Genomic DNA, 27,707 nt, shown 5'->3' with positions numbered 1-27,707 from the left:
TAAAATCGTCCAATCTGTTCAGAAGTTAAAGAAATTTCACACCTTTTCGAATTTTTTTCTAGACAGTGGGTAGAATTTCGAAGTTATGTCTATTCACCAAAAATGATTGAAATTGACCCCCGCAACCGAAAATAATTTTTCCAGAACGATTTGAAATTTTATTTTTTCGTCGAAAAATTTCAGCACCTTCTCGAATTTTTTTCTAGAAAGTGGGTAGGATTTCGAGGGTATGTTTACCCTCCAAAAATGATTGTAATTGACCTCCGCAACCGAAAATAATTTTTCCAAAACGATTTGAAATTTTTTAATTTAATTGTTAATAACTTTTTAACGAAGCCTCCACCAACAAATTGTTATTCTTGATTTTCGTCTTATTTTGGCCTCTAGAATCTCCCATTAAAATTTTTCCCAGTGTGGCCGAACACCCTGTATAATGATATTCTTCATATTAATTACTCTATAGAGTTTAATTGGTTCTAATATTAAAAACTAGAAATGTTAAAGGAAATTAGTAGTACATTATTTCTTTACGTCCCATATATACTAAATACAAGTAGTACATAGTAAGTATAAAATACCGTTTATCACATAATGCATTATTTTACGATTGTTTACAATCATTTTCTTTCGTTTTATGCATAAATCTTTCGCCTTTTTTTTAAATTCCTTCATAATAATGAAATAGTAAGGTTATATGAAATGAAATATATATAATATGAAAAAAACAGTGAATTAAAATGATTCTGTAGTTCATAGAAACCTGGTAGATGGCGTACAATGTTCTATTTTAGTAAGTTTTTTATTCTAGAAATTGTCTTATTTTCCTTTCGTAAAATATTTGATAACTTTATCTCTACACACATCCATAGTAATATATAATTTATATATTTTATCGGAGAAGATAATAATAATTCTAAAGATGTGTGATAAAGAGATTAGAGGAAACAGTTTGCACGAAGGTGAGTTGAAAGTCAAGAGTATATTATCTTTAAGAGTGCTCTGTCGTGTACAGCACAAAAGACCATAGGGATCAAGTGAAACAACTTTTATAATTCACTCTACGTTCGTAAACATTGTAAGTTATCATAATTTATTTTTTAATTATATTTAATATAAAAATAGTATTAATTTGATATTATTCAATTGTAAATTGTTTGTTGTAATAGAAACTTCTAGAGGTGTGTAAGTTATTATATTCATATTATAAAAAATAAGTGATAGCAGTTTTTTTTTTATAAATAACGGTTTGTTAAATATCTTAACATTTTTTCTTTACACAGAAAACGTTTTCCAATGTGAGTAGATAATACAAAATTTATAACATTTAGGAATTACTTGTACATTATTTTCTATTAACATATGGAACATTGAAGGTAAACGATCGTAGGAATAATCTTTTTTAAAAGGGGGGAAAGGGTCATGATACTTTGTAACATGTTTTGCAATTGATACTTAAGAAGACATTCTGTTCAGATTACTTTTTTAAGTAATAATTTACTAAATTTTCCCTATAATTTCAAATATAATGGGTAATGATAATTATTTCTTTTAAGTACAACAAATACAGTACTATTCATTGAGGTCTAAATAGATATTAAAGTAAAACAGATGTTACGTAAATTTATGATAACAAAAAGAAACTGAAAGAAGAAAGGAAGGTATAATAGAAACAGGCAAAACTATAATCAAATGCTCAAAGGTAATATCTGGTTAATAACAAACGAATAATACAAAAATGTCTACCAAACCACAACTATCTCAGATTTTTGCAAAAAATAAACAAATAGGTGAAATATTTTATGAACTGTAATAATTTGCACACCTTTATATCAAAATCAAATATACTGTATTTACAGTACATATAACATAATAATAAGCTTTTAGAACTTTGATTATTTATTAATTGTAAGATATAACAATTAATTTCAGCTTAAAGCCTCACAGTACATCAAGTTTAATATTAGTAATAATTTTTAAGATATATGTAAAATAAGTTTTATTTTCAGCTATAAAACAATTCAGTAATTCAGTAATTATTAATAAACGTTAAGTCTGTAGTGTTAACATATGAGATGGAGTCAATGTGACAAACATTTTATCTTCAAAAATTTCATTTAATCATCTGTAAGTGTATCAAAATGTACATGAGAGAATTATGGAGGATAGTTATGAGACAAATATTGATTAACAAACTACCATTTTTATTAAATGATGCGATATTAACAGAACTTGGTGTATAACGACAAATAAAATGATTTATCTATCCAACATATGTATTATTGACAAATTCATACATCATTTTTAAATTCTATTTTACATGTATAGCTACTAGTACAATAATAGACGATATGGGTGAAATTTTTGAAGATTAAAAATAACATATGGCATTTATATATGTAATTGCTACTTTTTTATATTATTATTAATATTACTGTTGTTACTATTATTTGTCAGATTTACAGCTCTTTAATAAATTATTTACAACGAACCTCACATTATAATATTTTGGTATTTATTGACCTTAAATATCATGTTTAATAATATATTTTCTGTTTTTTGAATAAAATATTAGATATTCTATTTACAAAATTGCATACATCTCTCTTGACTCTATATCAACTTTTATATGATGGATAATATATAAGTAATTTACAGAATTTTACTAATGTTATTTTTCAATAATTGTGTAAATAACAAAACGTATCTTTGTTTATGTACTTATCGATGAAAATTTACAGAAATTACATTTATATTTTATACAGGGTGTTCGGCCACCCTTGGGAAAAATTTTACTGGGGGATTCTAGAGGCCAAAATAAGACGAAAATCAAGAATACCAATTTGTTGATGGAGGCTTCGTTAAAAAGTTATTAACAATTAAATTCAAAACTTTCAAATCGTTCTGGAAAAATGATTTGCGGTTACGGGGATCAATTACAATCATTTTTGGTGAATACACATACCCTCGAAATTTTACCCACATTGTAGAAAAAAATTCGAGAAGGTGCTAAAATTTTTCGACGGAAAAGAAATTTTCAAATCATTTTAAAAAAATTATATTTAATTGCAGGGGTCAATTACAAGCAGTTTTGGTCATTACACATACCCCCGAAATCCCACGCACTTTCGAGAAAAAAATTCCTTACCGAAAATCTAATTAGATGCCTAAATTTCAACGAAAAAAAAAAATTTCAAATCGTTCTGGAAAAATTATTTTCGGTTGCGGGGGTCAATTACAATAATTTTTTGTGAATGAACATACTCCCGAAATCTTGCGCATTTTTGAAAAAAAAATTCAGTTAGGGCAGAACTTTAAACGTTAACAACTTTTTAACGAAGCCTCCATCAACAAATTGGTATTCTTGATTTTCGTCTTATTTTGGCCTCAATAATATTTTTGTTATATTTTTTATAAATAACAATAAATATTACTAAAGTCATTTTTAACAGATTACAAAAGTTATGGTTATATATGGGAACATTGAAATTTGAATACTGGAACAGTTGCTTTTCATTGGTCATGCAATTGATACAAATGTATTTATTGCAATTTTCATTTCTTGTACGTGTAATAAATGCAAAGAATGTACTAAAAACTTTTTTTTTAATACGAAATAATATAATTTATTTATCACATGCAAAGTATTTGGAATGATATAAATATTATACCGTAGGAACACTTAAAAATAAAAAGTGTTTAAAATTCCCATTTTTTCATCAATGAAAACCAAATTTCCGACACCTGCAGCAGACATGCATCTCTAAATCATTCGAGATTTCCCTCCGAACTTTACTGTCGGCCGAAGGTTTTGTATTTTTATTTCTTCATTAGGTCTTCTCCAGACCGTTATTTTCGAGGCGTTCTTCCAAATAACTCATAATAACACCACAAACTTATAACACAAACTAGGAACTTTATTGACAATCCTTTAAATACATCTGTTCTCTACGAGTTCTGTCGTAGTTCTCCTCTTTCAAATCGTTGCCGGTTTCTCAGCAACCGGAAGGCGCGGGATCTCGCTTCCGCTCGTTCGTAGGAGCAGCTTCACATCGTTGCGGAACAGCCTTCACGTTGCCGCAACGATGCATCTTCAATCCGTCGCAACAATACAGGGTGGGGCAGTAACTATTAGCACCTCAGATATCTTGGAAACTATAAGTTTCACAGAAATATTTGCTAAAGTAAATTGCACAGTACAAAGGGCGCTATTGAGTGGCGATAATAGTTTTTTTACAGGTGGAGGTACTTCGGACATTTCAAGGTCACATCCATTTTTTTAAATGGATTGGTATGTTTTTGCTTCCGCATCACGATAGAGGATCTTAAAACGAGTTCAACGACCTATTACACAAGGTCATCGAAGGTCATAGAAAGTAGAGAAAGGCGATAATACTTACGGTTTTGGTAGTAAATGAAACATGTTTATAGTAGGTGTTCGAAATGACGCCCATCACTGTCAATACACCGTTGGATTCTTTTTACGATTGATTGACTTGCAAGTCTTACAGCGTCAGAACTTATTGATGCACAGGCTGCAATAATTCGCTGTTGCATATCGTGAGGTGTAGTTGCTACTTCTTTGTACACTTTCTCTTTCAGTGTTCACCACAGAAAGAAATCTAAAGGTGTTATGTCTGGTGAACGAGCTGCCCACGATATTGGATTCGAAATTTTTCATCGAGTTCCCTTCGCGCAATCGATGAATAATGTGCTGGGCATCCATCATGTTGATACCACATGGTTTGTCGTGTAAATAAAGATAACTCTTCTAGCAAAGGACCCAATGTATCCTTAATAAAATTAGCATAGACGTTGCCATTGAAATTTCCATTGATAAAATAAGGTCCAATAATTTGATCACCTATGATACCTTACCATACATTCACAGACCATTGTTTTTGATGTTCAACCTGTCGCAGCCAATGTGGATTTTCCGCTGCCCATAAATGCACGTTATGCAAATTAACATTCCCGTGATTTGCGAATGTTGCTTGATCAGTAAATAAGACGGTATTAAAAAAAAGCTCATTGTTTTGAATCTGATGTATAGCCCATCGAGAAAACTCAACGCGATTCATGAAGTCGTTCCCATGCAATTCTTGGTGAAGACTAACGTGATGTGACGGTGCAAAATGCGAAGTACGCTCCTCCTACTAATGCCAGATTCGCGTTCAATTTGTCGCCAACTAATATGAGAATTTCTAGAGCACACCGATTTCCATTTCTTCGTTAATTACTCGTTTCTGGCGTTCACTTTTACGAACACTTAAATTACCGGTTTGCCTAAGTTTATCATACACATTTTTAAATGTTTGACGCGAAGGCTGAGACCGATGTGGATATCGTTCAGCATACAAGTTTGTCGCCCTTACAGAATTTTGTTGGCATTCGCCATAAATAAGAAGCATATCAAGCTGCTCTTCAAACGGATACATCGTGCCGGATTGACCGATTTATCGATACTAATCTTATGATGTTTATCTTACTCTGCAAACTATTAAAGTGTCCTTCAAGCAGTGTTTATTCTCAGTGAAGTAAACGGTAAGCATTACGCATTCCTCTACTGTTGACAATACGTATGTTTCATTTACTACCAAAACCGTAAGTATTATCGCCTTTCTCTACTTTCTATGACCTTCGATGACCTTGTGTAATAGGTCGTTGAACTCGTTTTAAGATCCTCTATCGTGATACGGAAGCAAAAACATACCGATCCATTAAAAAAAATGGATGTGACCTTGAAATGTCCGAAGTACCTCCAGCTGCAAAAAAACTATTATCGCCACCCAATAGCGCCCTTCGTACTGTGCAATTTACTTTAGCAAACATTTCTGTGAAACTTATAGTTTCCAAGATATCTGAGGTGCTAATAGTTACTGCCCCACCCTGTATATTGAATTTTTATTCATCTGTAAAAATGACGAAGCCGAAATCTTCCTTTAAATATTCCCTAGCAAATTCTCTTCTCTCTTTCTGTTCTGATGACTAATGTATCGTTTGTTCCGGGCAACTCGTCCCTGATATTTATTATGTCTAAGTACTCTACGAATATTAGAATCACTTACTTTTTCCCGTAGATATTTTTCGACTTCAATAGCCAACTTCGGAGCATTAATTCTTATCAATATTAAGGAGGATTATTCTTATCAATATTAATAATCCAACGTTCATCCGCGTACTTAATTTTTTATCTGACCTTGTTTTCAACTTATTCGATACACGAGCATACTCTTTGTATCTTTTAATTATATATTGGATTGTACTTCTGCCTCTGTTCATAATTTGAGAAATTTCATTATAACTTTTCTTATTTTTATATTGATAAATAACCAAGTTTTGATCTTCAATAGAATTTTGTTTCATTTTTATTATTTTACACCCAGTGGACACTAATTTGTGGAGTTTGCTCATTAAAACATTTGAATGATAAAGTAAACAAAGGGCTACCAGCACTACATTTCAAAAACATGGGGTATTCCCCGAATAATTACAGTCGTACCAACTTGTAAGATTTTTAGTGACTGGTCATTTCAGTACGTTATTTTTAAATATGTTTAATTCCATGATTACAGATAAAGTATTTCATTTATAGCCATCGTGTATTAAATAAAAACATATTAGTATATCTATATCTAAAATATTTTCATAGTAAATGCATTAATAACAACGTTTTTCAAGCGGATATCTAATATTATATCACGGTGAACGATTTTAAGTGGCACTCACTGTACAGGGTGTTCGGCCACCCATGGGAAAAATTTTAATGGGGGATTCTAGAGGTCAAAATAAGACGAAAATCAAGAATATCAATTTGTTAATTGAAGCTTCGTTAAAAAGTTATTAACGTTTAAAGTTCCGCCCGTACTGAATTTTTTCCCAAAAAATGCGCAGGATTTCGGGGGTATGTATAATGACCAAAAATAATTGTAATTGACCCCCACAGCTAATAATATTTTTTTCAGAACGATTTGAAATATTTTAATTTCGTCGAAAAATTTCACACCTTTTCGAATTTTTTTCTAGAAAGTGGGTAGAACTTCGGGAGTATGTCTATTCACCAAAAATGATTGTAATTGACCCTCGCAACCGAAAATAATTTTTCCAGAACGATTTGAAATTTTTGAATTTAATTGTTAACAACTTTTTAACGAAGCCTCCATCATCAAATTGATGTTCGTGATTTTCGTTTTATTTTGGCCTCTGGAACCCCCCATTAAAATTTTTCCCAGGGGTAGCCGAACACCCTGTATGTATAGGAGAATGTTGTTCAAAATGCTGAGTTCTACAAGATATTTCAATTTCGTCAAAATCGTTGGGAAGAACCTAATCTCAATAATTACCAAAATTTTAATGGGGGAGATTCTAGAGGCCAAAATAAGATGAAAATCAAGAATACCAATTTGTTGTGGAGGCTTCGTTAAAAAGTTATTAACAATTAAATTCAAAAATTGCAAATCGTTCGGGATAAATTATTTTCGGTTGCGGGGGTCCATTACAATCATTTTTTGTCATTACACATAACCCCGAAATCCTACGCACCTTCGAGAAAAAAAATTCCTTATCGAAATAATTTTTGGTGAATAGACATACCCCCAAAATCTTGCGTTGAAACCCCGGGGACCGAGAGTTGAAAAGAATTACTTGTATTTAATACAACTGCTTTATTAATAAATTTCTTCGCTATACCGTTCACTCTCGCTATCATTCAAACTCTGGCACACTTCTTTCAACCGCTTACCGTTCCTCTCATCTTCTATCTCTCTCGCACTCGTTCTGCCATGCTCTCTGTCCTCATCCTCACCAATCATACAATCGTTTACAAACATTCCATCTTCCGCACTTTTCGATTCGCTCAACCATACACACTCGTGCGCACCTAGTCGCGCGTCGTTTCGCGGTTGGCGCGCGGTTCGATGCCACACTTGCGCATTTTCGAGAAAAAAATTCAGTACGGGCGGAACTTTAAACGTTAATAACTTTTTAACGAAGCCTCCATCAACAAATTAGTATTCTTGATTTTCGTCTTATTTTGTTTTCTAGAATCCCCCATTAAAATTTTTCTGAGGGGTGGCCAAATATCCTGTATAGAGAAAATACTGTATCGGGAAAAACCCTCGCTCGAGCGTGCCCTTTATGACGGCTATTATGATATTTACGTTAAAGCCATTTACGTTAATGGCTTGTAGCGTTAATGTAAACGCACAGATGCCAGAAAAGCACCGAAGGTGCTTTCTCACACTATGCCAGATCACGCGTACGTGAGCTCGTGTAGTTCCGGAAAATCGACAAAGGCAAACTAACGCATGCCCTCTTTCTCGATTATTCCGAAGCTGCCCGAAGTAATTTTGGACCGCCTCGTGAGAGTCGAGAGAGAAAGGCTCATATTTGCCTTCTCGCTCTTAACAACTGAAATCCGACCTCCCGTCTACGGCATACGATTTGGAATCTCGAGCCGTGATTCTCGACTGCCCAGGCATTTTTACTTTCCGACCTATGTAGGTGCACATAAGTACCCATAATGGAAAAAAAATTTTGTAAAATTTATTTTACGGAAATACACGTTTTAAGACCCCCTGATCATATTTTAATTATTGAAAAAAAAGAAATTTTTTTTTATTATACCCATGTATGAGCGTACATATGCATATTATTAATACGATTGAGTATAAATGGCTGAATGAATTTAAATGGAACTTTACATTTAAGTTTTATGTTCTCATTTCAAAGTCCGATTAGTCTTTGATTATAATCAGCCCATGGATAATAATGATTATATCTCTTGTTTCATAGTTGTTCCGATACATAGGCGTAATTTATAAAAGATCTTTTAAATATTTCATATAAATCTTGGGAAGAATTCAATTTTATGTAAATAAAATTAAATAAACTTTTTTTTTATCTTCTCTAAAAAAGAAAAACTTAAATGAAATCTTATACATTAGATGCTTATTTAAATCGCATTGAAAACGAATACCACAAATGTTTTAGAATAATGTGCAAAATGGTTTTACTCGCAAAGGGTTAATTGAGAAATAAATGTTTGGTAATTAAAAACAGCAGTAAGCAGCTTAACCGGCTGGGATTTTCGCTAAAACAAATTGAAAACTCGGTTCTAACAAGGGAAAGTTGAAATGGTACCCGGTTTTGGGTTAAATTTTACTGCAAGATATTATTAAAGTTATTACAGCTACTTATCCTCAGAAATAGAACCAAATTCACCAACAACTAACGTGGCGTGAATGATGAGGTATTTGGCTACCAATTCGAGCTTCTTTTGCTCTGCAGGTTCGAACCCTGCTAAAAGAAGTCTTTTTTTTTTAATTATATTTTAATCGTACACTAAATGTGACATAATATTTTTGTCTGATCTTCCAATATTTTTTTTTAAAGTTGAATTTACCAATTACATTTAACATGTGTTATTTTCAATATATGAAGTACATGAATCTGGATGGTATTTTTCGTAAAAACAGTCAAAACATAAAAATTTTAAACACCACATACATCTAATGAAAATTCTGTTCTCACAGAAATTACAAAATTTTGTATTTTACTCTGATGGAAAGGCCGCTTCATTTACATTGATATAATGTGAATGATTTTCGGATTTCGATTTACTTGTACCTCGTACTTTTTACCTTATACTTCAGGTAAAAATGGATATAACTGGCTAAAACAGTTTTATGATAGTACCTGCTAACTCATGTTACTGTTCTAAAATGAAACGCTATGTTTTGTACCTTAAAAAATATTCGACTATGTCCTTTTCAAATTTAAAATCCAACCCATACTTTGTATCACACTGGCAAACGGGATCACTATTCCTTTATTTTTAAACGGTTTGATGGTGGGGATCTCGTGACTATAGCTCGTATGTACATTAATCAAAAATTAATGTATCTACGAGCTCTTTTTTCATTACATTAGTTTGAACATTTCAATATTGCACATTGCATAATTAAATAACAGTTTTTTACATTTCCTTCCTGATGGAAGAGACCACCACCTTCCTGTGGTTTCCATTGAGCGGTATCGTGCACATTATTAATTTTGATGGATCGATACAATCATTTTTTTATGCAAAATTAAGCCAAATCAAACATATAATATTTAGTTCGTCATAACAAATTGATACGGTTAACTCAAAATATATCGAGGAAAATCATTATTAATTAATTTCCGCAACTATTAATTCTACTTTGTTGTTTGTTATAAAAATAAGAACTCTTCATATTGAAAAATACCACAGCGTGCACGATACTGGCAAAGAGTGGACTCTCATTTTAATTTATTAATTTTCAATCTTAAAGAATTTTGATTTTGAAAAATCGTATTATTAATATACATATGTACGTTCATACATGGGAATAATAAACAAAATTTCTTTTTTTTCAATAATTAAAATATGGTCAGGGGGTCTTAAAACGTGTATTTCCGTAAAATAAATTTTACAAAATTTTTTTTCCATTATGGGTACTTTGCTTATGTGCGCCTACATAGATTGGAAAATAAAAATGCCTGGGCAGTCGAAAATCACGGCTCGAGATTCCAAATCGTATGCCGTAGACGGGAGGTCGGATTTCAGTTGTTAAGAGCGAGAAGGCAAATGTGAGCCTTTCTCTCTCTCCTCCCACGAGGCGGACCGAAATTACTTCGGGCAGCTTCGGAATAATCGAGAAAGAGGGCATGTGTCAGTTTGCCTTTGTCGACTTTCCGAAACTCCACGAGCTCATGTTCGCGTGATCTGCCATGTGAGTGTCGCACCGGGTGCTGAATCTGGCATCTATGTGTAAACGCCAAATTGCTGTCGTAAATGGAACGGCATATTTCGCGACGCAATATGTATTTTTATATCAAATTTTAATTTTGTTGACCGAAAAATTGTTTGGAGGGCAGCTCCCGGTTAGAAGACTCGGAAATGAAAAGGAGTTAACTTAGAGACAAGATTTATTAATTATACAAAACACGAATAAATGTCGTAGTCGCGGAAAGTAAAACATGTTGTTATACGTTGAAGAAACAACTGCAAACTCGTCATCGCCAAACAGTCGCGCGTCGGTCCCGACGGGGCAACGACAGGGGCGTATGACTCGATTCGGGTGGACCCCCCCCCCCCCCCCCCGATGTGGAATCTTACAAAAATGTTAATTTGCAATATACTATTGTAATCCAACCTAAATATGTATATGAAATGAAAAATAGCCAATCTAATTGACAGAATTTACCACACAGTATTTGTTTAAATAAGTAATATATTTAACATAACAGGAAATAATTTGATAAATATGAATAAACGCAAGCAGGCTGTTGCAGCTCGTAATGCAAATCAAAACGTAACATACGAGAAGCGTCGCGAGAAGGCGTCTCCAAGACGAAAGAAACAAAACCGTCAACGATGTGAATGACGCGCATCTCAACGACCTATTTTATATCAAACACATATAGATCGCTTTCTCACACTAATAACTCATAAATTATTAAAAACCTAATAGTTAAAATTTTATATTTGAAATCCATACCATTCCTACCGAGTCTTTTTGAAACTATAGCAGTCATGACTAGCATAGGAAAATTAGAAAGGACAGGTAAAGATTTGTTAAAAAAAAGTTGCCGCAAAATTGACCTTGGTCACTTTCTCCAAGGTCAAATTTTTCTATATTTTAACGATTACAAATATTACCTTTTAAATTATGAAAGGTGTTCATCTACTGTTTCTAGATTTAATCCAAAGGGCCAAACCATTCTGATTTATAGTTTGCAATAACCTCCGTTAATTTATAGTCACACCCATAATTTCTTTTTCACGTTTTCCCCTAATTATCCGATAGAGATTTCAAATGTTTTCTCTGCACTTTTAGTTCGTCACCATTTTATATCAGAAAACGTTACTTGTCAGATTTTAAATAATCTCTTCGAAAAATTTCCGATTACGCAATTTTTTTAACAAGAATTTCTTGAGTCATCTTGATTACGACCACTTTCTAGTCAGATTGTAACATAAATAATTATGTCGTGTTTGAACTTATTTTAATCAAAAGAATCTTAAGTATGTATTGATACTATTTTTAGAAAGATAACATGAAAACTTCGGAAAGTAAAATTATTCTTTGTATCATAGCGGCATCTTTTTGAAGTGCCGAACATCGACGTGTTATTTCAATTTCGCTTCTTCCTGTTGCAACCATTCTCTTTCTTTATCGAGTAATGTTCGAGTTCAGTTTTAGAAAAATACACTGTCCTTTCGTACGCATAACTTTCATTGTTGGGTCCAAAATCTTGTGAAAGTTAACCATGCAATTCTGTACACATACAGGGTGTTCGGCTAACCCTGGGAAAAATTTTAATGGGGGATTCCAGAGGCCAAAATAAGACGGAAATCAAGAATACCAATTTGTTGATAGAGGCTTCGTTAAAAAGTTATTAACGTTTAAAGTTCAATATTCACGGTCGAGGCTGTAATAAGATTCAATGATTTTTAATCAAATTAGATACTTACAGATAATTAGAAATTACATATTTCCACGTACCCTTTTAATGAAAAAAACACTTTTGGTCGACAACTTAGAGTAAAATTAAAACATTGTTCTTTTAATATATTTGAAAATTGTTTTTTTTTTTTAATTAAAATTCTCTACATGTTGTTAACTAATGTAATAAACAGCCTGCATCGAACGAACTTACAGGGTTTTCACTCGATTAACTACGTACCGTTTAATAATGTATTGATTTTTTTTTTATCGAGTACTATTAAAACTCCTTATCTTATTTGATTTTTAGGTAAAATTATCTCATTGCAAAAACAAAATGTAATGAAATTTACTATCCTGTACTACTTTGGACTAAAGTAAAATGAAAAGTGATAAATATTTTAACAGGTTTTGAGTTCAAAATTCTACATTTTGCAAATCAAGTTTTTCTACTAACTTCTTTTCTTAAGTTTTATTTAAATTTATTGTTAAAATATTCTAAATTTTACTTATTAGCAATTATCAATTCATTACATATGAAATACATGATTATACAGGGTGTTCGGTGACCCCTGGGAAAAATTTTAATGGGGGATTCTAGAGGCCAAAATAAGATGAAAATCAAGAATACAAATTTGTTGATGGAGGCATCGTTAAAAAGTTATTAACAATTAAATTCAAAAATTTCAAATCATTCTGTAAAAATTATTTTCGGATGTGGGAGTCAATTACAATCAGTTTTGGAGGGTAGACATACCCCCGAAATCCTACCCACTTTCGAGAAAAAAATTCGAGAAGGTGTGAAATTTTTCGACGAAATTAAAAAATTTTAAATCATACTAAAAAAATTATATTTAGTTACAGGGGTCAATTACAATCATTTTTGGTCATTATACATACTTTCGAAATCCTACTCCCTTTCGAGAAAAAAATTCCTTACCGAAAATCTTATTAGTTGCCTTTTTTCGATGAAAAAAAAAAATTTCAAATCGTTCTGGAAAAATAATATTCGGTTGCGGGGGTCAATTATAATCATTTTTGATAAATACACATATCCCCGAAATCCTACCCTCCTTCGAGAAAAAAATTCGGGTAGGTGGTGAAATTTCTCGGTGAAAAAAAAAATTTTTCAAATCGTTCTAAAAAAATTATTTCTGATTGCAAGGGTCGATTATAATCATTTTTAATGAATAGATATACCCCGGAAATCCTACCCAGTTTGGAAAAAAAAATTCGAGCAGGTGTGAAATTTTTCAACAAAATTAAAAAATTTTAAATCGTTCTAAAAAAATTATTTTTGATTGCAGGGACCAATTATAATAATTTTTGGTTAATAGACATAGCCTCGAAATCCTAACCATTTTCGAGAAAAGAATTCCTTACCGAAAATCTAATTTCTGGCCAGAAATATTTTCATGCGAATCTTTAAAACGTCATAACTTCTGAACGGGTTAGACGATTTTAATGTTTAAAAAAGCAAACTACGCGTATTTTGGTGGAGAATATGTACAAATCGCAAAAATATTCGAAAAGTTGGTCCTTCATCCAGCAAAATGAGAAAAACCCAAGAAAAATGGTCCAATTTTCAAACAGCCATAACTCCTATAATAGTGAATATATTTCACTGAAACTTTTTTCTGAAGTAGAGCCCATAGGTACCTACAAAAAAAGTGTTAAACAACTTTTCTGTAGGACGTCAAGCGAAATTATTAAAAATCAAAAACGAATTTTTAAGAAAAATCGATAGGGGGTAGGTGCCTAAATTTTTCGGCGAAATGTGAAAAGTTTCAAATCGTTCTGGAATAATTATTTCCAATTGCAAGGGTTGATTATAATCATTTCTTATGAAAAGATATACCTCGGAAATCCTACCCAGTTTGGAGAAAAAAATTCGAGGTATGAAATTTTTCGACGAAATTAAAAAATTTCAAATCATACTAAAAAAATTATATTTAGTTACAGAGATTAATTACAATCATTTTTGGTCATTATAGATACCCTCGAAATCCTACCCCCTTTCGAGAAAAAAATTCCTTACCGAAAATCTTATTAGTTGCCTCTTTTCGACGAAAAAAAAAAAAATTTCAAATCGTTCTGGAAAAATTATTTTTGGATATGGGAGTCAATTACAATCATTTTTGGTCATTACACATACCCTTGAAATCCTACCCACTTTGTAGGAAAAAATTCGAGGTGTGAAATTTTTCGTCGGGAAAAAAAAATTTCAAATCATTCTAAAAAAATTATATTTTATTACAAGGGTCAATTACAAGCATTTTTGGTCATTACACATACCCTCGAAATCCTACCCCCTTTCGAGAAAAAAATTCCTTACCGAAAATCTTATTAGTTGCTTTTTTTCGACGAAAAAAAAAAAATTTCAAATCGTTCTGGAAAAATTATTTTCGGATGTGGGAGTCAATTACAATCATTTTTGGTGGGTAGACATACCCCCGAAATCCTACCCACTTTCGAGAAAAAAATTCGAGAAGGTGTGAAATTTTTCGACGAAATTAAAAAATTTCATATCATACTAAAAAAATTATATTTAGTTACAGGAGTCAATTACAACAATTTTTGGTGAATAGACATACTTTAAACGTCAATAACTTTTTAATAAAGTCTCTATCAACAAATTGGTATTCTTGATTTTCGTCTTATTTTGGCCTCCAGAATCCCCTATTAAAATTTTCCCCAGGGATGGCCGAACACCCTGTATATATACTATAAAATAGCCTGTAACTTTTAGTTAATTAATTAATTTCTTTTATTTCAGATGGCTACTAAATGGGGTATTGTAAGCGTTGGGAAAATATCTCATGATTTCGTAACGGCTTTAAGGACATTACCAGAATCTGAACATGTGGTTGTTGCTGCGGCTGCAAGGGATTTGTCACGAGCTCAAGCCTTTACTAACTTACACAAAATTAAAGAAGCTTATGACAGTTATACAAAATTAGCTGAGAACAAAGACATTGGTAAGTCATATCGGGTATTTAGATACAGTTAATGGTCGATTTATATTATTCGTTTAGACGCGTTACATATTTAACAAATACGACTGATAAAAAGAAGAACGACATACAGTGTATGTACAGTATCTTTCTTCTTTTCATCAAGTCCATTCGTCGGAAACGAAATGCGTTTAAACGTACCCGCCCACCTTATGAGTATAACATATTTTCTTTATTTAATTAATATTACATTCATAATTATCTATTATAATTTATACTAGTATAAACCTTAATTTGTATTTCAAATTAGGTCACAGTTAATTAGGGAATTATACAGGGTGGGGCAGTAACTATTAGCACCTCAGATATCTTGGAAACTATAAGTTTCACAGAAATGTTTGCTAAAGTAAATTGCACAGTACAAAGGGCGCTATTGGGTGGCGATAATAGTTTTTTTACAGGTGGAGGTACTTCGGACATTTCAAGGTCACATCCATTTTTTTAAATGGATCGGTATGTTTTTGCTTCCGTATCACGATAGAGGATCTTAAAACGAGTTCAACGACCTATTACACAAGGTCATTGAAGGTCATAGAAAGTAGAGAAAGGCGATAATACTTACGGTTTTGGTAGTAAATGAAACATACGTATTGTCAACAGTAGAGGAATGCGTAATGCTTACCGTTTACTTCACTGAGAATAAACACTGCTTGAAGGACACTTTAATAGTTTGTAGAGTAAGATAAACATCATAAGATTAGTATCGATAAATCGGTCAATCCGGCACGATGTATCCGTTTCAAGAGCAGGTTGATACGCTTCTTATTTATGGCGAATGCCAACAAAATTCTGTAAGGGCGACAAACTTGTATGCTGAACGATATCCACATCGGTCTCAGCCTTCGCGTCAAACATTTAAAAATGTGTATGATAAACTTAGGCAAACCGGTAGTTTAAGTGTTCGTAAAAGTGAACGCCAGAAACGAGTAATTAACGAAGAAATGGAAATCGGTGTGCTCTAGAAATTCTCATATTAGTTGGCGACAAATTGAACGCGAATCTGGCATTAGTAGGAGGAGCGTACTTCGCATTTTGCACCGTCACATCACGTTAGTCTTCACCAAGAATTGCATGGGAACGACTTCATGAATCGCGTTGAGTTTTCTCGATGGGCTATACGTCAGATTCAAAACAATGAGCTTTTTTTTAATACCGTTTTATTTACTGATCAAGCAACATTCACAAATCACAGGAATGTTAATTTGCATAACGTGCATTTATGGGCAGCGGAAAATCCACATTGGCTGCGACAGGTTGAACATCAAAAACAATGGTCTGTGAATGTATGGCGCGGTATCATAGGTGATCAAATTATTGGATCTTATTTTATCAATGGAAATTTCAATGGCAACGTCTATGCTAATTTTATTAAGGATACATTGGGTCTTTTGCCAGAAGAGTTACCTTTATTTACACGACAAACCATGTGGTATCAACATGATGGATGCCCAGCACATTATTCATCGATTGCGCGAAGGGAACTCGATGAAAAATTTCGAATCCAATATCGTGGCCAGCTCGTTCACCAGACATAACACCTTTAGATTTCTTTCTGTGGGGAACACTGAAAGAGAAAGTGTACAAAGAAGTACCAACTACATCTCACGATATGCAACAGCGAATTATTGCAGCCTGTGCATCAATAAGTTCTGACGCTGTAAGATTTGCAAGTCAATCAATCGTAAAAAGAATCCAACGGTGCATTGACAGTGATGGTCATCATTTCGAACACCTACTATAAACATGTTTCATTTACTACCAAAACCGTAAGTATTATCGCCTTTCTCTACTTTCTATGACCTTCGATGACCTTGTGTAATAGGTCGTTGAACTCGTTTTAAGATCCTCTATCGTGATACGGAAGCAAAAACATACCGATCCATTTAAAAAAATGGATGTGACCTTGAAATGTCCGAAGTACCTCCACCTGCAAAAAAACTATTATCGCCACCCAATAGCGCCCTTCGTACTGTGCAATTTACTTTAGCAAATATTTCTGTGAAACTTATAGTTTCGAAGATATCTATGGTGCTAATAGATACTGCCCCATCCTGTATACTGTTTATATAAAAATGTATTATTTTTCAGAAAAGTATATAGAATTATAGAAGTATTTAAGAAGTATTTATTTTATAGAAGTATAAAAGAATTAATATATTTTTTAACATTTTTTTGGAGGTTTGTCTATGTTTTTGCAGAGAACATTTTAATTCCACTCACAAATATTTAACCCATTTGCATCATAATGAAATATGAGAAAATGGCCTTTATCGCCAATTTTTTTTTTATTATATTTAAGTACAAAAATGACTACAAGTAAAAAAACTTCATATTTCAGTACAAATAAATTGCAAATACGGGCATTACGTCCATATACATGTATATTACTGATAATGGCGGAAATGTTGATTAGTTATTTTGGGCAGTATGATAGTATTTGAAATGTTGAATGCATAAAGCCACTGCACAATTTTCACACTGATAAATTGTTTCTCTTCTATTCTTTTGAGCTAAACAAACGATGCAACGTTTTTGAGCTTTTCTTGATGATGTTGATGGTATGACCGTTGGAAAATGATTGGAAAATGAATATAGTTATCTACATTTCCTAATCTAACGTAAACATTCCGTTCTGCCACTGATCATCACGGCACCTTGATCCTTTCATACCAGTGGTACAGTTTAATTATTTTATCGTTCAACCGCACTTAGCTGGTAAGATCTCAAGGTGCCTGATGTTTTAATCTCCGGTTTATGACAGGCCGAACCAGACTATTTCATATAATTTTAAATACATGGACCTGTAAGACTGATAATAATTACCAACAAAATTGAGCGTATGCATATGACTCCGGTGATAGTGACCAAGAAAGTTGAACGTATACTATATTGGATTGTACTTCTGCTTCTGTTTATAATTTGAGAAATTTCATTATAACTTTTCTTATTTTTATATTGATAAATAACCAAGTTTTGATCTTCAATAGAATTTTGTTTCATTTTTATTATTTTACATCCAGTGCACACTAATTTGTGGAGTTTGCTTATTAAAACATTAGAATGATAAAGGAAACAAAGGGCTACCAACACTACATATCAAAAACATGGGGTATTCCCCGAATAATTACAGTCGTACCAACTTGTAAGATTTTTAGTGACTGGTCATTTCAGTACGTTATTTTTAAATATGTTTAATTCCATGATTACAAATAAAGATTTTCATTTATAGCCATCGTGTATTAAATAAAAACATATTAGTATATCTATATCTAAAATATTTTCATAGTAAATGCATTAATAACAATGTTTTTCAAGCGGATATCTAGTATGTACATATCACGGTGTACGATTTTAACTGACACCCACTGTACAGGGTGTTCGGCCACCCCTGGGAAAAATTTTAATAAGGGATTCTAGAGGCCAAAATAAGACGAAAATCAAGAATACCAATTTGTTGATGGAGGCTTCGTTAAAAAGTTATTAGCGTTTAAAGTTCCGCCCGTACTGAATTTTTTTCTCGAAAATGTGCAAGTTTTCGAGGTTATGTCTATTGACCAAAAATGATTGTAATTGACCCCCACAGCTAACAATATTTTTTCAGAACGATTTGAAATACTTTAATTTCGTCGAAAAATTTCACACCTTCTCGAATTTTTTTCTAGGAAGTGGGTAGGATTTCGAGGTTATGTCTAATGACCAAAAATAATTGTAATTGCCCCCCGCAACCGAAAATAATTTTTTCAAAACGATTTGAAATTTTTTTTTTTTCGACGAAAAATTTAGGCACCTGATTAGATTTTCAGTAAGGAATTTTTTTCTCGAAAATGCGTACGATTTCGGAGGTATGTGTAATGACCAAACATGATTGTAATCGACCTTTGCAACCGAAAATAATTTTTTTAAAATGATTTGAAATTTTTTAGTTTCGGCTAAAAATTTTAGTACCTACTCGAATTTTTTTCTCGAAAGTGGGTAAGATTTCGAGGTTATGTCTAATGACCAAAAATAATTGTAATTGACCCCCGCAACCGAAAATAATTTTTTCAAAACGATTTAAAATTTTTTAATTTAATTTTGTTAACAACTTTTTAACGAAGCCTCAGTCAAGAAATTGGTATTCTTGATTTTCGTCTTATTTTGGCCTGTAGAATCCCAGATTAAAATTTTTCCTAGGGGTGGCAGAACACCCTGTATATATCAATTGTGAAAATTGATAAAAGTAATAAAAAAATGTTACCGGACTGTATTCAATTTCATAACAAAACAAAATTTGGAGTTGATATGACGGATCAAATGGCCAGAAAATATACAATGAAATCTAGTTCTCGTAGATGGCCCCCCCAAATATTTATCAATATTTTAGACTTGGCTGCTATAAATGCTCGGATCCTTTACAAAGAAACGACAGGAATACAAATACAATAAAAACAGTTCTTGTTTCAATTAGCAGAATAGCTTTCCTCCGATTACAGAGTTGCAAGACAGAAAAATTCATCAGAACATGAAGACCCACAAAGATCAACTGCAACATCATCAAATACAGCATATTCTAACAAACGAAAAATTTGTCAAGTACGACTTTGCCACAATAACAAAACAAATAATATATGTGAAAAATGTCAAAAGTATGTTTGCGGAAGATGTACACATAAAAAGATTTCCACTTTCATTTGCTTAAAATGTACAAACAATAATGCATAAATTATTTTTTTTTCCAAATGAAGTAAATTTTTTTTATTTTTAATACTTACTAATAACTTGTTGTATGACTGTAAATAATATAAAAAATATTAAAAATTAATTTTAAACACAATGCAGTCATTTTGACTGCTTTTGGGCAATATAGGTATATGTATACTAAGTTTCAGTCTTTTTAGTGTTAATTACATTTAGCACTAGAAATATCGACAACTATATGGTGTATTTATTTGTACCAAAAAAATTAAAACTCGAAGATACTTGAAGAAATGTATTCGTTCATCAGAGTGTAATAAGTAGAAGAGAACATTTTTTCTTTAGTTGAAATAGCATGATTTACATAAATATTTTATAAAATTGCTAAATATTATATGGAAAATATTTTATTATACATTTTGTGCTTATTCTTTGTTACAGATATTGTATATATCGGAGCGTTAAACCCTCAACATTTTGAGATTGCAAAATTAATGTTGAATCATGGAAAACATGTTTTGTGCGAAAAGCCTTTATGTATGAATTTAAAACAAGCAACGGAATTAATTAATTTAGCGAAGCAGAAGAAACTATTTTTGATGGAAGGTATTTGGAGTAGATGTTTTCCTGTATATGAAGCTGTTAGAAAAGAGATTGACTCTGGAAGTATCGGAGAAGTTCACCAAGTTATGGTAACTTTTGGATTCGATTTAACGGAAGTGGAAAGACTTATGTACGTTTGCAACATTTATTTTACGTTTATTCTGTGATCTATTTCATTAAACGTGTAAAATATATGTATAAATTATGAGGTAAAACGGATCGTCCTAATTCCAAAATTGTTTCTTGGGTGACTGTTGCCATACATGGTTTAGCATCGAAATGAAAAAGCACAACGTCCTTTAGATCGACGAGTGCTGGTCTTTCAATTTTTCTTATTCTCTAGTCAATTATTCAACGTACAATGCTGCTATAACTGTTTTTATTATGCTTTTGTGCGTTTGTCTCTGTTAAATTACTTTATGACTATTTCTAGTTTTTTCAGTTGTCGATAAATGGTAGATTGAGATGATTCTTTCTAATTGTTTAATGCGAGTTTTATTCCAATAGAATCTTCAAAACGTTCTCGTCTACATATTTATTCCTCCTATTTTCTATTAGAAGACTCTGTTATTTGTCAAGAAAGGGCATGTGTCTCTTTTACCTAGTTTTTTAGCACGTTAAAGACAAACCTACCATATAAAAAAATTTATTTTTTTTCTGTTTAGGAAAAAAGAATTAGGAGGTGGTACAATATTAGACTTGGGTGTATATGCAATACAGTTCGTCCGTTTCATATTTAACGATGATGTACCTCATTCTGTACGAGCTAGTGGTTGTTTAAATGAAGAAGGCATCGATAAATTTGTATCTGCAAATTTCTATTACAAGGACAATCGTACTGCAACTATAACCACCAGTTCCCTGACTTTTTTACCAAACGAAGCTTATATATTTGGAACAAAAGGGATAATAACAATTCCGCAATTTTGGTGCCCTACGACAGTATCACTCCCTAGTGGTACTGTAGTCGATGTACCTCTCCCAGAGGGTGGCCATAAATTCAATTTTACTAATAGTGCTGGATTGAGATACGAAGCTGAAGAAGCCCGCAAGTGCATTTTAAAAGGTATCGTAAATATAAAATATAATTATGTACGAGGTAGATCCTGAAATTAAGTGCTTACTACTCACACATGTGCGCCCCGCCAGATGCGCTATACTATCTAATTTTGAGCGTTGGCGGTAGTTATCATCACCGGTGGTTAGGTGTTGAGTAATATATGTGGCTCACGAAAGTATTCGAACGCTTACACATGCAAACTTGAATGGCCGAAATAATGTACATTAAAGTAATTTGCTGAAACAAGTAGATGTCAATAAGAAGATGGAAGTCTTAAGATTATGCCAGTAAAATTTGAAAAGGATTCAACAAAGTAAAGAGGAGTTATGATACATTTATTAGAAACAAGCATGGTAAGCGACTCATAAAAGTATTCGAATGCTGTAACACTGTTGATAGTTTTTCATCTTCCTTTGCACCGAATGTAAACATCATTGCTAAATGAAAGTATTGGTACGTTCACTTGATGTTAGGATATCGTTTCAGTAACAGTAACGTAAAAGTGTGCACAATAGTATTTAAAATGAACACCAAAACGTCTAAAACCAAAAAGTGTGAAAGAGAAATAATATTACGATTGCATGAGGACGGCAAATCGTATAACGAGATTGCCGGGATTGTGAACAGAAGCAAGTCTGCAATACATTATATCATAAGAAAGTCAAAGAATGAGGGAACAACTTGCAAACAAAGCTCGATCAGGTCGACCAAAGAAATTGACTGGAAGAGAGGAGAAATAAAATAGAATCCTACTATATCCGCTCCTCAACTCGCAAATATGGTAGCTGATATGTTTCATAAAGAAGTTCACCCGGAATTATGTCGACGAATCTTACGAAACAATGATTTTCATGGCAGAGTACCGCGAAAGAAGCCATATACAGGGTGTTCGGCCACCCCTGGGAAAAATTTTAATGGGGAATTCTAGAGATCAAAATAAGACGAAAATCAAGAATACCAATTTGTTGATGGAGGTTTCGTTAAAAAGTTATTAACAATTAAATTCAACAATTTCAAATCGTTCTGGAAAAATTATTTTCGATTGCGGGGGTCAATCACAATCATTTTTGGTGAATAGACACACCCTCGAAATTCTACCCACTTTCTAGAAAAAAATTCGAGAAATTGTGAAATTTTTCGACGGAAAAAAAAATTTTCAAATCATTCTAAAAAAATTATATTTAATTACAGGGGTCAATTACAAGCATTTTTGGTCATTACACATACCCCCGAAATCCAACGCACTTTCGAGAAAAAAATTCCTTACCGAAAATCTAATTAGGTACCTAAATTTTTCGACGAAAAAAAAAAATTTCAAATCGTTCGGGATAAATTATTTTCGATTGCGGGAGTCAATTACAATCATTTTTTGTGAATAGACATACCCTCGAAATTCTACCCACTTTCTAGAAAAAAATTCGAGGTGTGAAATTTTTCGACAGAAAAAAAAATTTCAATTCGTTTTGGAAAAAATATTGTTAGTTGTGGGGGTCAATTACAATCATTTTTGGTGAATAGACATACCCTCGAAATCTTGCGCATTTTCGAGAAAAAAATTCAGTTTGGGCGGTACTTTAAACATTAATAACTTTTTAACGAAGCTTCAATTAACAAATTGGTATTCCTGATTTTCGTTTTATTTTGGCCTCTAGAATCCCCCATTAAAATTTTTCCCAGGGGTGGCCGAACAAAAACATGTATTAATGCAGTAAATCGTAAAAAAAGATTGACTTTTGCGAAAACCTACATTAATAAAGATAATTCTTTTTGGGATAAAGTCATCTTTTCGGACGAAGTCAAAGTTTAATATTTTTGGCTCCGATGGTAAAAATTATGTGTGGAGAAAACTAAATACAGAATTGCCATTATTCTTTAAAATATTTAAATACTTATATTTATCAAGTATTTCGTCAAAAAATATTAAATTTCCGGTGCCACTGACAGCCATACACCCCCATATCATGACCGATCCACCTCCGTGTTTCATTGTTTGATGCAAATGTCGAATTTCCAATTCTGTATTTGGTTTTCTCCACACATAATTTTTACCATCTGAACCAAAAATATTAAACTTTGACTCGTCCGAAAAGATGACTTTATCCCAAAAAGAATTATCTTTATTAATGTAGGTTTTCGCAAAAGTCAATCTTTTTTTACAATTTACTGTATTAATATATGGCTTCTTTCGCGGTACTCTGACATGAAAATCATCGTTTCGTAAGATTCGTCGACATAATTCCGGGTGAACTTCTTTATGAAACATATCAGCTACCATATTTGCGAGTTGAGGAGCGGATATAGTAGGATTCTATTTTATTTCTCCTCTCTTCCAGTCTATTTCTTTGGTCCATCTGATCGAGCTTCGTTTGCAAGTGTTTCCTCATTCTTTGACTTTTTTATGATATAATGTATTGCAGACTTACTTCTGTTCGCAATCCCGGCAATCTCGTTAGACGATTTGCCGTCCTCGTGCAATCATAATATTATTTCTCTTTCACACTTTTCAGACGTTTTGGTGTTCATTTTAAATACTATTGTGCACACTTTTACGTTACTGTTACTGAAACAATATCCTAACATCAAGTGAACGTACCAATATTTTCATTTAGCAATGATGTTTACATTCGGTGCAAAGTTTAATATTTTTGGCTCAGATAGTCAAAATTATGTGTGGAGAAAACCAAATACAGAATTGGAAATTCGACATTTGCATCAAACAATGAAACACGGAGATGGATCGGTTATGGTATGGGGGAGTATTACTGCCAGTGGCACCGGAAATTTAATATTTATTGACGGAATACTTGATAAATATAAGTATTTAAATATTTTAAAGAATAATCTTAAAGAAAGTGCCAGTAAACTAGGATTATTGGAAGATTTCCACTTCCAACAAGATAAAGATCTGAAGCATACTGCTAGAATTGTAAAAGAATGGATCGTCTATAACACACCACACATGTTAATTACTCCACCGCAAAGTTCAGACGTAAATCCGATTGAAAATTTATGAGCTGAAATCGGAAAAAGATTAAATAAATTTCAAATAACATCAAAGCAAACACTGAAAAATAAAATTATAGAAATATGGAACTCCATTGAGTGTAGTTTTACAAAATCATTGGTTTCTAGTATGGAACGTCGGCTAAGAGACATTATAGCTGCTAAAGGTGGTCCAACAAAATATTAATATTAAATAATTTAATAATACATGTAGCATTCGAATACTTTTATGAGTCGTTTACCATGCGTGTTTTTAATAAATGTATCATAACTCCTCTTTACGTTGTTGAATCCTTTTCAAATTTTACTGGCATAATCTTAAGACTTCCGTCTTCCTATTGACATCTACTTGTTTCAGCAAATTACTTTAATGTACATTATTTCAGCCATTCAAGTTTGCATATGTAAACGTTCGAATACTTTCGTGAGCCACTGTACCTGCACGGGGCACTTTCAAAGTTTACCTAACTAAAGTCATCATTGATTCAAAACAGCTTTACAAACAATCTCCTGTGTTTTTACCTATCTAGAGCCGGCTACTCTGGAGCCTTCCCTTCACCACTTCTCTGTTACCCACAACAAATTTAATTCCCAAGAAAACAGAGACAAAGTGAAATAGAGTTGGACTCATCGGTAGATCTAACTATAAGTATAGACGGTATGACCAGTGTCACCGCCCGACAGTACTCTTATTTCAGTACACTATGACTTAGATGGTCGAAAGGGAGCTGTTGTTGGGATTTGAAGGAAGGTACGGGGGGTGGGGGGTCAGTTACTCTGAACTGGTAAGAGCTGAAAGTTTGACGAACATACTGAATCCCAGCGCAAAAAGAATAATACTACATTTCTTCGTACCCAGTATCATCGTTTCTCCGCCCAGTCGTAATTAAAAATCAAGTATCCCTACAGCTGAAAGGGATGTGATGATTTTACTATCCACGATCTACGTTAACAGTCACTAGTCAATACCCCCCGCTAGCCTCATCGCCAAGGGGTAGTAGGAGACCAGACGACATGTGGGGGATATCTGACAACTTCAGACATTGTCGCAATGGGCTTAGGCCTAGGGTCATACGAGCGGTGCGTTGCCGTTGCATTTTTATATTTTTCCTTGTCTTGCAATTGAAAACAACTAAGACAGACATACGAACGCCAGTCTCGTCTACATCCATTGTTTTCCGGTTAATTATCCGCGCGTTTATCCAATCTGCCCCTGTCTGTATGCTCTATTCTAGGTCCATTTTTCCCTACATGGTGAGTAGCTGACGATTCCAATCCACCATGAAAGCTATTTCTTGCTCCGTAGACAAGTTTGTGAGCCTTTCCAATATTTTCAGTTGAATCCATGTTCTTCTGTTAAAGTCTTTGTATGGTTGACTGCTTGACACTAACAAAGATATTTAAAGTGGTCAAGCTAAACGCAATACTCTGCATAATATGTTTAATTTACTCATAATATTGTAATGAATATTGTAAAATACACTACTATCTGCTTTGGCGTCCGCACTTTTGCCTACTTTAGCGTCCATTGCTATCCCTACCAATTCTTGGAAGTCAAACAGTTCTGAGTGAGCTCAGTTGTGAAATATAAGACAACTGACACTGACGCTTCAGCACGTGCCAGTTACATATTTGTATTTCGCTCACACTCATTCTCTTTCCTTCTCTCAGTTGAATTCGTGAAATTCACTACCCTACATAAGCGTTTATGGCCGGTCCTGAACTGCAGATGCAAAAGCAAGCAGTACTGTACTGATAATTTTAATTTCATTTCCATATTTTTACTTGATCATAATTACAAACAATTCTATAGAGAGCCTTTAAAATATTGTTTGTATTAATTTTTCTTATTATACATTTTAGGTATGATCGAGAGCCAGAAAGTTTCACACAATGATTCATTACTTATTGCTCAATTAGAGGACGAGATTAGAAAGCAAGTCGGTGTTGTATATCCTGAGGATTAAAATATGACATATAAAAACTGGATTGTACTACCAAAATGTACTAAACAGAATTCAATAATAAATGTGTAAATTTACTTTCAATTCATATTTGAAGTAAACGTTTTATTGAATATATAAAATATTTTAAACAAAAGTTTGTCCCATGGACATGCAATTCGTTTTTATTCATAATTATATTCTTATTTTTCAAAGTGTAAACCAGTGAAAATGCAGATTCAATGAAACATTCCTAGCAAACGGCCCGTTCACCGATCGGGGTGAGTTATACGTCATTCGATTTGTCTAATTCAGTACATTATTGATATGCATTTCATTATCTGCGGAAATTCGTCATTTTTTTATAAACTTGTCATAAAGTTACAGTAAAAAGTAAGGTTAAGTACATTTTTTGATAGGTTTACAGGTAGAAACAAGTGACTATCGTTGCTATGTTCATGTTACAAATTATAAATGATTGATCTAATTTGATAATGCTACATTGTCAAATGGGAATTTGTAGAACGTGTATGCATAAATATCATTTTTTACGCATAGACTTTTCATGAGTCGATCAGGTAGACAGTATGTGCAGCAACAATTACCCCCCCCCCCCCCCCCCCCCCATATAACCCAGACCTACTCAGACAGTATTTATAGTTAGACAGTACATGCAGCAACAGTAAAAAATGTTGCCACCCCCCTCTGACACTGATTATGGGTAGACAATATAATAAATTACAATTGTATATAGTGTATTGATTTAACTTTTTTTTATTATTAAATTTCATTATCGTCTAGATCTGGTATATTTTCATTTTCTACAGAGTCGAAAGAAATTTCAGAAATTTCTTTTAATATTTGATTAAATAAATCATCCTTCCCCTGTTTGTAAGATTTGTAAAATACATAATGGCTTAGATACCCAATGAAATTATCTTTT

The 27,707-nt window shown here is 32.8% G+C and overlaps 1 protein-coding gene across 5 annotated transcripts; it reads left to right on the top strand.

Moving 5' to 3' along the window:
* Positions 1 to 810: 810 nt before the first annotated feature.
* Positions 811 to 26,875, top strand: LOC143344597 (trans-1,2-dihydrobenzene-1,2-diol dehydrogenase). Of its 5 annotated transcripts, none has more exons than XR_013080114.1 (7): positions 824 to 1,075; positions 15,244 to 15,445; positions 20,597 to 20,888; positions 21,424 to 21,824; positions 25,352 to 25,572; positions 25,681 to 25,901; positions 26,685 to 26,875. XR_013080114.1 is itself a non-coding variant. In XM_076770781.1 (5 exons), exons 2-5 carry the CDS (start codon positions 15,244 to 15,246, stop codon positions 26,786 to 26,788), a joined length of 999 nt encoding a protein of 332 aa, XP_076626896.1. In that variant the 5' UTR covers positions 811 to 959; the 3' UTR covers positions 26,789 to 26,875. The 5 variants fall into 5 exon arrangements, 2 of the variants coding, with proteins under 2 accessions (XP_076626896.1, XP_076626895.1); XR_013080113.1 differs by having other exon boundaries at positions 25,352 to 25,606; XR_013080112.1 differs by having other exon boundaries at positions 25,352 to 25,901.
* The last annotated feature ends 832 nt before the right edge of the window (positions 26,876 to 27,707 follow it).

Source organism: Colletes latitarsis, chromosome 8, assembly GCF_051014445.1.
Source record: "Colletes latitarsis isolate SP2378_abdomen chromosome 8, iyColLati1, whole genome shotgun sequence".
Taxonomy (NCBI): domain Eukaryota; kingdom Metazoa; phylum Arthropoda; class Insecta; order Hymenoptera; family Colletidae; genus Colletes; species Colletes latitarsis.
Note: the sequence above shows the minus strand (reverse complement) of the source record. Positions and strands in the feature narration are given on the sequence as shown.